The following is a 13,009-nucleotide window of genomic DNA, read 5'->3' on the forward strand; positions in this document are numbered from 1 at the left end:
AGCACTGCTTGTGGGAAAGGAATGTTCTGCAATTTTAAGGGGGAATCATAAAATGAAGGTTTGGCTCTGCTTCCCCTAAAAAGCTATTTAAAATATTACATATATTATGCCATTAACAAATATTTGCTTAGAAACAGTTAAGGGATCATAATTTCTATCCTAAAAGTATTTTTAGAGGAATAGTTTGACATATAGTGAAATACCGGTACATGTATTTACTCTGGCAGAGAGGTAAGTTATAGTAAATGAGAAGGGTAATTCCACTTTTATGTGTCCTTTAATTAAGAGATACCATGGCCAACAAAATGTCATATAAATCAAAACCAAAATATTTGTTAATTTAAACTTGCTTTTCTGTTGTACATATAAAAATAAATATTCATAGACCTCAGAATTAATTACGTTTGCGTTGCTAGACACTGGCACACCGTTAGCATTGCTTAGCATGGAGACTGGAAACGGCCAAAAACAGAAACTAGATCCATTGTATTTCAATGGGGCCAAACAACAAGTTGCTGTTTTATGAATGGTTGTGCCGGACTATTTCTTGGCTCTAAGCAGTTGCCAGGCAACCAGAGGAAGTAACTCTTAGCCAAGAAATAGTCCGTCACATAACCATCCATAAAAAGGCAACTTGTCGTTTTTACAGCTTGTCTTTTTTCAGTTTCAGTTTTTTTTCCAGTCTTTATGGTAAGCTAAGCTAACCAGCTGCTGTCCTCATATTTAACATACATATCAATCTTCTCACCCAACTTTCTCAAAATCTCAAACTATTACACAATCATTTGTGGACTGACAGGTTATGATGTAAACTAGATAATACCAGTTTTATTTGTAGATTACACTCTAAGAGAGAAATTTAAGACATTTTCATTTCAAAAGGAGAACAAGTCATCAAATCAGTTATTCAAATCTGTAACATTGTCGTACATCTTTTTTTTCTTTTACAAGCAAAAATATGTCTTTTTACACATCTTTTTTAAAAGAACACTATGTACATCATGGATACATTACATGCCACTGAAATTCTCATGTGGGGGGGAGGCAGTGCTTTTCATTTAACTGACCCCCATTACTGTGAAAAACTTCAAGTAATCTCTTATAAAAAATAGAACATTTATTTTTGCCTCTGAAAAAAGGTTTTCTAAAAATACACATATGAACAGCATTACAATTTGGCAATGCATAGGCCTTAGTATCACTCTTAATTTCATAAATGCAAAGAAGCATAATAGATGACAAAGCTGCAAATAATAATAATAAAGCAAAAAAAAAAAAAAAAAAGTTTTGACTCCAGAAGCAGCGCAGGCTGTGGTTGAGGTGTGACCAGGGGAGAAAGCGCTGGTGTGTTCGTCTTTTCAAATGTGCGGTCTTCAAAGAATGTCGAAGTGTCTGCTGTAAACAGTTTAGAGAGGATTAGGAGACATGGGAAAGCTGTGAGGTGGAGGACTGAGGAGTGACGTGCTGCTAATGGAGGAGGAAGAGGGAGATGTGCGGTGGCCGAATAGCGTTTCAGGGCAAGGACAACGACAACAAAAAGCGACAAAGACAGGAGAGCTGGCTTTTTGAGGTGGAGGTGAGGAAGAGTGGTTTGGAGTCAAGGAAGAAGGGCACAGAGGTTGGGGAAAAAGGTTGAGGTCCCTGCCGATGTTGGCTTTTCTGCCAGAGCTGTAGTTGCATGGCTGCAGGTCAAGGTGGTTAGCAGTCGCTGGTTTTCGCCCTGTCACAAGACACAGAGTATTTAAAGAGGTTGAACTCAAAACAATTTTCTACTAGTGTCGAGTGTCAGTGAAGCTCAAGTTTCATTAATCAAGTTATTGTCTTCAGCGTGGTCAAGTTAAAGGTCCCATGGCATGAAAATTTCACTTTGAGGTTTTTTAACATTAATATGAGTTCCTCCAGCCTGCCTATGGTCCCCCAATGGCTAGAAATGGTGATAGGTGTAAACTGAGCCCTGGGTATGCTACTCTGCCTTTGAGAAAATGAAAGCTCAGATGGGCCGATCTGGAATCTGCTCCTTATGACGTCATAAGGAGCAAGGTTACCTCCCCTTTCTCTGCTTTGCCCACCCAGAGAATATGGCCCACCCATGAGAAAGAGAGAGACATCATGGCTTGCAAAGGAGCAAAGTGGCAGTTGGTCAAGGCCACACCCCCCACCCTCCACCTTGCCCCCCCCCCCCTCTCCTCCTTAATAGCATTTAAAGCTACACAGAAATGGCACATCCTAAGGAAAGCTCATTGTGGGACTGGCTCTAGTAGCTGTAATTCTGCACCAGGGCTGAATTTCGGGAAAGAGACTTCAGATACAGTATTAGGGGACCACTAAGGCCTATATAAAAGCATCCAAAAAGCAGCATGTCATAGGATCTTTAACAAAATAAAACTAAACCGCAGAGATCTAAAGGTTTGCTCAGTGGTTAGCAGGAGCTGTGGCACGATACAATGTCTTGGATCACTTTGATCATACTAACATTAGATTGAGTGTAAATACAGTGAAAGCAGCCATCGTGTTAGCAACATGTCACACTGTATTCAGATATTCTTAGCTGTAACATTTTGAAGAACATTTCCATTTAGTAATGGCAGAGCATTAGAACACGTGATTAGATTTGATTATCTGTGAGCTAAACGGAGACTCATCCCCGTATGATGTAGAAGGGTTTGGAAGATAAGAGTAGATCTGAAACAATTAGTCAATCGATTAGTTGATGAACAGAACAACTTTAATCATTTAGGTCAATTATCAAGCAACTTCTTGTACTACCAAGTTCAAATTCAGCCAAAACAAAGGTTATGTACTGTAGGCATGTAAATCTGCCCAGATTTGGCTTTAGATGTGTTATTATTTATACTGCCCTGTGCCTTTTACTGCTAAAACCTACTTACATCGGCATGAATATTACATTTAACGTGCAAAAAGAACACAATTGTTACAGGATGAATATCAATAGAGGTGAAACAATTTAGCTTGATAACAAAACAGCAGCACTTTTATCTGCAAAGCAGTGTCTTAGTGAGGGGAAAACTTTAGTGGTTGTTGATTATAATCGTGTTTTACACTGGTGTGCTCAATAACCTTTGACAAGATTGAACAGACTAAATGCCACCACATTTGAATCTATGATGCACAGCATAAATTAGCACCTTGCATTATTCCAACTCAACCTGACATTTTAGAGCTTCAACAGCTAAACCACAAATGTACACGCCTCACACACACACACACACACACACACCGTGCTGGAGTGCAGCCAGAATTAACACAACTCCAAACCACAGAAGCCAAGCAAATCATGAAACCAAGAGCAAAACCTCAACAGAAAACAAAAACACAGCATACACCAAGTGCACACACACCTCCATGTACTCTTTTTAAAAGCTGTGGGTAAACCTCGTCCTCTAAATGTGCTCTTCGTGGTTGTTGTTGCTGTCACAGAGGGGGGTAAATATACACTACCCCCGACTGGACAGGCCAGCTCTTGTCATGTGCAGCAAATGCAGCCCAAACTGTCCGAGAAGAACCACAACAGCAGAGTAAGATCTCGTCAGAAATGGTGCAGTTTGGGCTGAGTTACTGGAACAACACTGACATGTCACACAACAAAGGAAGGCTTCTGAGAAATGACTTAGTGAGCCAGTTTTGGAGGTGCACAGTCATCAGAAATGAGTGCTTCATCAGGACTAACCGTTCCGCCTTTATGAGAACATGAACATTTTTGTTAACACATATGATGGAGTCGGTTTTGTTTAATACATAAATGTTTGTATATCACACTTGGCAGTTTAAATTACAGCATGTAATGAATACAAAAATGGCATTGTGATGGTGATTGATAAATCATCGTGGAAGGTGGTTTCGGCCAAAAGATATAATCACCTTTTTCTCTTCTTCTCTGAGTCGTTTGTCCTAGGCTTGCTTTGGGGTGTCTTGGCTGTGCCTGATTTGGAGATGCTGTCTTCTCTGCGTCGTTTGCTGTGTAAAAAGAAGGGAAAATGGGTAAACAGCTGTCCAATGTCCAGTAAAAAAAAAAAAAAAATCACCAATGATCGATTCAGAACATTGAACGAATACGACCAAGAGCCAGACTGAGTGTACTGACTGTGTTGTGCTGCCGTCCTGCTCCTGTTCCTTGCAAGGAGACTGTGCTGGTACTTTGTCATCCTGTCTGTAGTCTCCTCCCTCCTCCAGCTGACCTCCCCGTTGGCTGCCGTTGAATCGCTCTGTCGGACACCTGGCCTGAGGCTGAGTTGAGGGGGGAGACTCCGATGTCGGCTCCTGATCTTCTCTGGACAACTCCCGCCACCGGTTCTTAACACACAGACAAGTGGAAGATAGTTGACTTTCAAGTTTTTTTTCTACTGACGCAATAAATAAATGCCAAATAATTTGAGAGGGACACACACACACACACACAGCGGTGTTTGGCATTTTTAGCCCCCAACGTCACCTTCCAGGCAGACACCATTGAGCTCACCGTGCACACAGCGTCTGTCTCCATAACGGCTGGCGAAATTCACAAGTTCACTAAAGGTTGGTATCCATCTCGTGAACACCTTTACACAATCACACATTCACAATCACCGACCCGACTCTTAGCAAACAAGCGATTGTGCTTGCTTTAGAAAGTTAACTAGTCGCAAGTTTGCGGTAAAATGCAGTTGGGTTGTCGAGGTCAAAACACTATATAGCAGCTGTGAATCAAATAAACGTATAATAAATAATGTTATGTCATTTTTTATTCTGACACCCCCCCGCCACAAATTGCTTTTGAATCTGTGGGAAACACTGACTTTCATTTCAAAAGCAAGATTTGTGAAGAGTGACAGAGGGCTTCTGACAGAGGATGTAGTGCTAAGCAACAGGTTTTTTGTGATCATTTTATTTAATAAAACAAACTTTTTATTTTTTATTTTTTATTTTTAGACTCAAATCCCAGGGAAGTGTTTCTTTCTTTCTATACAATTACATAAAGCTCCTTTATCAATAAGATGTGCCCGGAAGCCTGGCCAGAAGGGTCTGCTGATACGTTGGGAGATCTACAGTAGCCTTGTTTCATCTACCTCCTGCCAGTTAATAATGGGGGTGAGTCTAATGGATTCAACGTGTTCTCAGTCAGCTGCATCACAATAATTATCTGATGCAAACCTCAATCAAATACGTTTAATAAAAACTCCACATGATACTCTCTTGTAAATAATCATTTAGACTGGAATATATTTTGAATTGGAAATATTGTTTACAATGTGGCTCACATGCTGGCAAACGTTTATTCCCCTTAATTGACAGTATGTGACTTTTAAGCATGCATAGACTGAATAACTGTGGCGTATAAAATAAACTAATATTGATTATCTGCCATACTTTTGTATTTTTCTCTACAGCCAAAATCCCAATTGAACAGATGCCTGCAGAAACTCACAAACTGACATAGTACAGTCTGTGTTTGGACCATAAGGATGAAGGGAAATAAGAGTATCTGTGTTTATAAGCAAACAAGATAAAATGGAGAGGAAAAAGTACTTAGTGTACTGAGCATAGACAGGTAACGAAATGGACAAAGCCACGCCGTAGACTTCCACTGAGACCAGTGAAGTATATTAGAAGTACATTTCCGGTGAGGGCTGAGCGTTACTGTGCAGCCTCAAAGTGAGCTTGACGACGTAGATGTGACGTGAGCAACCTGTCTGAAAGTTGTAAGTCTTCTGGTAGCTGTGCGAAGAGAAATCTCAATCATTCCGAATCTTACAGAGACGGAGAGCGTAGGTATATGTAAGGAGATAACATAGGCACAGGGTAATTATTGCTCACTAAAATGCTAGTTAACATTAGTAATTAAACTTAAACAGCTAATGTAAGTCAAAACTGCCTGCGAGCTTCTCCTGTACTATACGGTAATTCCTCTACTGTGCGACAGTAAGTCGCGTGGTTAAGACACAATCGTTAGCCTATTTTTACCATAACATGAGATACAAGGTAATGGAGCCTTTTATACATTGTCGTGTTTCTTTAGAAATAAACAATGGACAAATAGTCTTTAAATGCTTCAGCTTCCATTCTTATATACTGTCTATGGGTGCAGGTACCTGTACAGAGGAGTCTCCCATGATGCACTTGGATCCTTCGAGGACAGCCATGAAGGAGAAGCGCAGCTGGTCAGGGGTCTGGATCAGGCCCATGCGATACTTCCTCATGTCCAACAAGATGCTTTTGATGTCCACTGATGAGGGGTCTTTCCTCTTGGCCATCTGGACAGGACAGCAATGTAAACTACTGTTGCTCAGCTAACCAGGATGAACCCCCTGTTCTCTCGATATCTGGTGACTAATTTGTTGGTTGTGTTTAGGAAGGAAAATTTAAGTCTGACACATTGTTACACTGTTGCACTTCTCCAGTCTGTGACAGTGGGTATAATGCAACAGTTTTGGGATCATATGCTGTAATTAAGCTTTTTAAGTGCCTTATATTTTTTGATCTGGCTTATCTATTGCTACATCATCATGTTTTCATGCGTTTTCCCAGCATGCCAAGAGAATAATGCTGCATTTTAGCCAAGTACATAACCACATAAAAGTTTTATGTTTGAGTTGTTTTTCTTCAGTATTTTTTCCTCTTTCAACTACATTCTGAAGCAGGTATCAATCAGAAAATAGGTTTATTTGAAATGTAAATAAACACGACATGACAGATGGGTCTGTGTTTGCTCTAACACACACAAATGTCTAAATGACTAATTAAACCACTGTAGCAAAGAACGGGCAAATCTTTCTGCTTAGTTAGAATATGGAAACACCGATACAAACTAAGAGGCAGGACTTACCAGGACCACACAAGTATCAACTAATGAAAACGTCCCTGAGCGTCCAATTCCAGCGCTGCAGTGCACCACAGCCGGCCCGTGTTCTACCCCCAACGCTCCCGACTCTCGCACTTTGAAGAGGAAGTTTAGGAAGGATGCCGGGGACTCTGGGACACCAAAATCAGGCCACGTGGTGTAATGAAAGTGGCAGATCTCTCTCTTCTCCCCTGTCTGTGAGAGCAGCGAACAGAGGCCCTTATTAGCAGGTACAAAACATATATTTGCAGCCTTGTCAGTGCGGATTTTGATCAGTTCTGTTTGAGGTGACTTTAGTACACTTTCAGTAGTGTTTGAGAGTTGAACTAAACAAACATGTTCTACAGTTTCAATTCATGCAATAAACCAGGTTCTGAAAACTTGCCACACCAAAACAGCAAGTCAAGCCCTGTGTGTACTTCTTTCTCATGCGTATTGTTCTATCAGCTTGGCAGTTACTTCCTTCCTCCAGGTGAAAAATGGATTGCAGAAATTCATTCTGATTCAAAAACATTGTTGTTCAAGCATATGCTTTGTATTTTACATACAGAAATTGCTCTGCTGCATAATCTACAGCTCTTTTGCATTTTCTCAACACCTACACACTGCAAATACTTTGGTGTGGGAACATCAAACTCTGTTTACTCTGTCTGAAAGTCTGTGAAAACAGAAAAGAATGAGCTTTAGCGATACACAAGGATGTTTTCAGTTCAAAGATGCCTCGGACAACACAGGGGCATGTGATGCATCTTAGTGCGATACCCTTGAACCATTTCAGTTCTCCTTTGAAACCATTAACTGGGAATGCCCCGTGCTGTGCCTACACTAAGATTCTGCAGCTCCAACACTCTGGTGGTGTAGTAAGACTTGGTGTCTTCTGACAGCAGCGTGACCAAGAAACGTGTGTCTCTGAAGGCCATCTCCCTCTCCTCGGCTGTGGGCCAGTACTGGGCACACTTTTCCTGTCACACAAGGAGAAAGGAGACAAGCATGGTAAGAGATACCAAATAGGTTAAACTTCTGACAAAGAAATACACCTGATGAAAAGCAGATGCTGGCCTTGAGGACAGTTTGAGCCTCGGCTTTAGGAAAGCTGGAGAATAAATCAAATAAAGCTGCGGCTACACATCCTTTTCGTCTCCTCTCTCCCCACACATACCTACACGTTTACCTGGTCACACTTACGTAATACACTTTCACACATGCACAGAAACATACACAAATACAAAACCTCAAAACGTTGCTTTCCCATCAACGTAAACGACGATACTAAATCTCAAAACTCTTTTTTTGTGACACACCAAATATATCCTATCACAGCCTTGCTGTCTGAATATGTTGTTGCACCTTTGTCAGTCACCTTTTGTGCTGTCAGGTTGCACTAAGAAATAAAAATAATATTAAACTTGTATTAGTCAAAATTCTATTTTTGCTATATTTTTTGTTTTACAGTTTTCCACTTGTGTTACCTTTGAGTGTTTTCATTTTGTGACCACAGTCCTTACACCACAACCTTCAGCAATTCATTTGAAACCGTTTTAATCCTAACATTTGCATAAATATAATTAAATATATAAATATTTAAACTGTTATTTTACTTCCCTCCTATTTTTATTTGTTTCCTTTTTTCTTTTATAAAGCACTTTGAGCTGTATTTCCTGTATGAAATGTGCTATATAAGTTTATAATTATTATTATTCAATTTCAATTCAATTCAATTTTATTCATAGTGTCAAATCACAACAGACGTTATTTCATGGCCACTTTACAGATAGAGTAGGTCCAAACAATTCCCCCCCATGAGCATGCATTTGGTGCGACAGCAGCGAAGAAAAACTTCCTTTTAACAGGCAGAACCTGGCTCCTATCATCATTGTTATTATTATACACTCAATATTTATTCTCAGCATATAGTATTTTATTAGTAAACAGACAATGGCTAGAGCTGTTGAGGATAAGTCTGTTATGTAACCTCTCCTCTGCAGGATTGGAGAGCTGGCCTACATAAAAGATCCTTGATAATATCTGTGGACTAGGTACTCTTTATCTTCTATTTCCAAGAAAATAGTGAGTGAATCTCACGACCCAGCCAGATCCACTCCAGCTGCTTTACTGAGAAACAGAGAGATCCCAGCTGTTCTACGTGAGCGAGAGTGTAAGTGTGTGTTTATTTAATTGGCACATCACAGGATCACTGGATTTAAAAATAGTTGAGAGGTTGGGCTGCATCCCAGTTCCTCTCAGACATCTGGGAACATGCTGTCAAAACAATGAATTCCTGTTATCTTGCTGACAGGAGACTGAAGCTTCACAATGAAGCATTTTAACAGAACTCAAAATGGATCAAACAAGTGGCATAATTTATTTCACACTGTGAGCCGACTGCTTACTTTAACAAAGTATGCGTGTTGCTGGGGATAAAGTGGTCAGTATATAACTAGTCTTTCTGTGGTCTATTCAGTATTTCTGCAGTCTGTCTGTCTGTGGGTGTCAAAGATGTCAAACCAGACACAATGGCTATGTTCGGACTGCAGACCTTAATGCTCAATTCCTATTCATTGCCAGATCTGATTCTTATGACTGACTGTTCACTTTATTATTTTATTTTATGTGGCCCGCATCAGACTCAAGAACTGGGCACGGCCTGAAAGTGTGACAATGGTCGCTCTAAATTGATGTCAGATTCCGATCCGACTGTCCAGACTGACTGTTTTTTTGTTTTTGTTTGTATCCGACCTGTAACAGATTTGGACCACATATGAAAGTGGCCCAAATCAAAACTGGAAAAGATCGAATGCCATATGACCAGCCCAGGTTCACACTGTCATGAAAAAAATCAGAAATGAGCAAAAAAAACTTTGGCCTGCAGCCTGAATGTAGCCAGTGAGGCCTTTTTATTATCATATTGTGTACTTACTGAGCCTTTCTCTATGACCCTGTTAAGCATTATGACCGCCTTGGTCTTCTGCTCCCAGATCATGAGCCAAAAGTGGCCACAGGTGTTCCTGAGGGGGCCCTGTGGGCAACACACACACACACACACACACACACACACACACACACACACACACACTTTGATCAGTTACATGACAGCAGGACGAAATGAGTCCAGTGGGACACTGGGAAATCATTTGCAATGGAAATGTGTATCATCTTTCAGGCATGAATACATTAGGCTGAGAATTGTCTTTATTAATGTGATAACTGTGCAACTAACAAGTGTTCATTTAAAGGTCAAGACTGCTAAAGGTTATAATGTGGTTGAGTTTTGAAAACTGCACTCTGTGAGGTGCAATATCTTGAAATGTCTGAAATAAAACAGAATAGATAACATACAGAGGCATGGACAATGCTGAGACTCTGTCAACAAGTCTTTGCTTGCTTGCTTTTCTTTTCATGACTAAATTTAAATATGTCAGTAACGATTAAAAGGATAATCCATCATGTAGAGTAACACACTGATGTCATGTCAATTAGGATTTAACTAACTAGGGTTAGTGGAAATAATTAGTTGTGATATAATTGCAGAATAAACTGCTACAATTTTGTTTACGGTTCCACTATTTCAGGGTACAAAATGAATTGGACAGAAGCAAGCATTACCTCAAATGTTTGGCTTTTTTAAGCACTTTGTTCACATGTTTTTTATTGTGCAACAAGAAACCTGATAATTCATTTCACACCATCTCTGTCTAAACAGTGTTGCGATACATTAGAATGCCAAAACAAACCACAGATTAATTGATATTTCACTCTAGTCATGTTAAATTGAGCAAACTTTCTGTGGCTTTTAATTACTTTAGCAGTATTCAGTGAGCAATATCATTTGGTGAACAAGAATCTTCAGCGTCTTTTGAGTGGCAGTTTGTTGATGTTAGGATGTCATGATGAGCTGCTAGGGCAAATACTGACATGTGACATGAGGGTATGTGTGTGTGCAAGGCCTGATAAGCCAGATGCGCCTGTGTGGATGGGGTACAGAGATGATGATAGAGATTGAGAAGTTTGAGGAAGCAGAGGCCGAGGGCCTCAAGTGGAACCAACACTACACCACAGACGCGCTGAAGAGAAACACTGGGAGAAAGACTGTTCCGACGGAAAATACTTTGCTTTCCTGTTTTCCCACAACAAGTCTTTTGTAAATACTCCTTCTTAAAACAACCTGAATGTACACAACGAGAAAACGCTGGGGCTGGCCATGCCCAGAGAGACAACGCTGGAGCAGGACACAAGGAAGCTGTTGGCTGTCGACTGCCGGGGGTACCGGGGCCAGCAGCCGTTTTCCGACCGTGACACTATGCAGCTCTGGGTGGGTCGAGCTTGACTCTGCACGACCACTTTAGATTTAGGGAAGACCTACACTCACCCAGGCAACTTAGTCTCATCTTCACATTAAACGTGACACGTAGGGACAAGGAGACCGGGGGATTAGTGTTACCGGCTGAGTTAACCTTTAGCAGCGGTGTTGTTGTTTAACGAGGCTGATTAACACTAGCAAGAAAAAATAAATCACATTAACACGTTAAGTGGTTATTTGTCCTTTCATTTCCTGAATACAGGAGAATATTAAAAGTTGTGTGGGATGAAGATGTCCCTGTGTTGGGTTTCTTTTAGGAAAGCAATAACTTAATCATTTTGGCTTTACAAATTACTTGACATTGGTCCTCAATAATCATACTATTTCAAACGTATACATGTACCCTTAAAATATCATTACTGTAAGTTGGAGAGTTGAGTAAATTTCACACAGCGACACCCTTGGAAAAAATGAATAATAAATAAACCACTGTCAAGACCAGGATTTCACTGCCTCTTAACTAACATTAGTGTTAAGGTTGTAATAATAGACCTGTATGCATGATTGTTTTTACTGGAATTAAAAGCCTTGGACTTGCCTGAGTCAATATGTAACTCCTCTGGGCTTCCTCCATGACTACCAGACTTGCATTGATGTAGTCGTTTTCTGTGCTCTCCAGCTTCACCCGACTGTGATCAACTGCAGGCAGCGTGAGAGAAAATGATTTTGGGAAAAGTTGTAAATTGACAGACATTGTTAGAGGTTTAGAGAAACGTCACAGTGTAAACAGTTTGGACTTTCCACCAATGTTTACCTACATGGACTGACATCTCTATATCTGTTTCGGTTGCGATTCTCTGGATACTTTGCCACTTTGTAGGAGCACTCGTGGGACTGATTCCTTATTTCCTGAAGACAATAGAAAGATGCACAAAAAGTAACGGTTATAGCATTACATTTTATGGCAACAGGGGCTCAATCCCAACACTACTGTTTGCCCAAAAAACTGTACACAGTTACTTTCAACACTGAACATCTGATCCTACTTGTAGAGTGAAGTATAAAACAAGTGACTTAGCTATAAAATGTAGCTAATCACACTGAGCTTCAACCACATGCACAAGTTTATAATACTGAGCTAACGGTAACATTTACGTTATCATATTAAAGTGCATCAGTGTGTATAGGCAAACGATTTTTTTTGTTGAAACATGGACAAAAAACAAAAACAAACGTATGAAGGAAGTTGGCGATAAATAACAGGTTAAATATCGGATACTTGATGAGCTAGCCGAACTGTTAGCTTGCTAGATTAATGCGCGCTTGAAGTACTATCTATGTTAGCTTTATGCTAACTATGCTAACAGACTTACTAGATAAAGCTTTTGCCACCGGCCCTCTGAATCTATGGCTTCAAACTCCTGGTCCATTTTCACAGTGGCAATGCCAGTGTATTTCAATCTAGGTACTATAATTAGCTATCCGACTGACTACCTCATTACTTTATTCAGGCTGGAGAAGCTTTTGGTCAAAGGATTATTACTTCCCTACGCTAACGAGCTCTCGCTAAAGCGTTTGTCCGTCGCCTCTCTCTCTCTAGTGGTGCAGTAGTTGACATCTGAAGAAGTGGCATGTGCGCATGCGCCGCTCGGGGTCCTCCAGTAGCTTTCAAAAACAAACGCAGCAAAGATATTCAGTGACACACGAGATGTCAAGCATCTATCATTCTAAATCTAAAATCCCCCTTTTGAGAATAAATTAATATAATTGAATCTAATACGTATGTAGATTTGTTCTGTTATATTACAAATATACATGTGCTTTATACATATATATTTTTTGAATTTATTACAGGGACAGTGCATATTAATAAACAT

At 40.2% G+C, this 13,009-nt stretch overlaps 1 protein-coding gene across 1 annotated transcript; it reads right to left on the minus strand.

Annotated features, from left to right (window-relative positions):
* Positions 1–258: 258 nt before the first annotated feature.
* ptpn2b (protein tyrosine phosphatase non-receptor type 2b) lies at positions 259–12,748 on the minus strand. Its single transcript, XM_078266970.1, has 10 exons — positions 12,506–12,748; positions 11,951–12,041; positions 11,731–11,831; positions 9,753–9,851; positions 7,660–7,797; positions 6,821–7,030; positions 6,087–6,248; positions 4,103–4,311; positions 3,880–3,975; positions 259–1,720 (listed from the first exon to the last, which is right to left on the minus strand). Exons 1-10 carry the CDS (start codon positions 12,560–12,562, stop codon positions 1,699–1,701), a joined length of 1,185 nt encoding a protein of 394 aa, XP_078123096.1. The 5' UTR covers positions 12,563–12,748; the 3' UTR covers positions 259–1,698.
* Positions 12,749–13,009: the final 261 nt, after the last annotated feature.

The sequence above is a fragment of the Sander vitreus genome, chromosome 14, assembly GCF_031162955.1.
Source record: "Sander vitreus isolate 19-12246 chromosome 14, sanVit1, whole genome shotgun sequence".
Classification (NCBI taxonomy): Eukaryota; Metazoa; Chordata; class Actinopteri; order Perciformes; family Percidae; genus Sander; species Sander vitreus.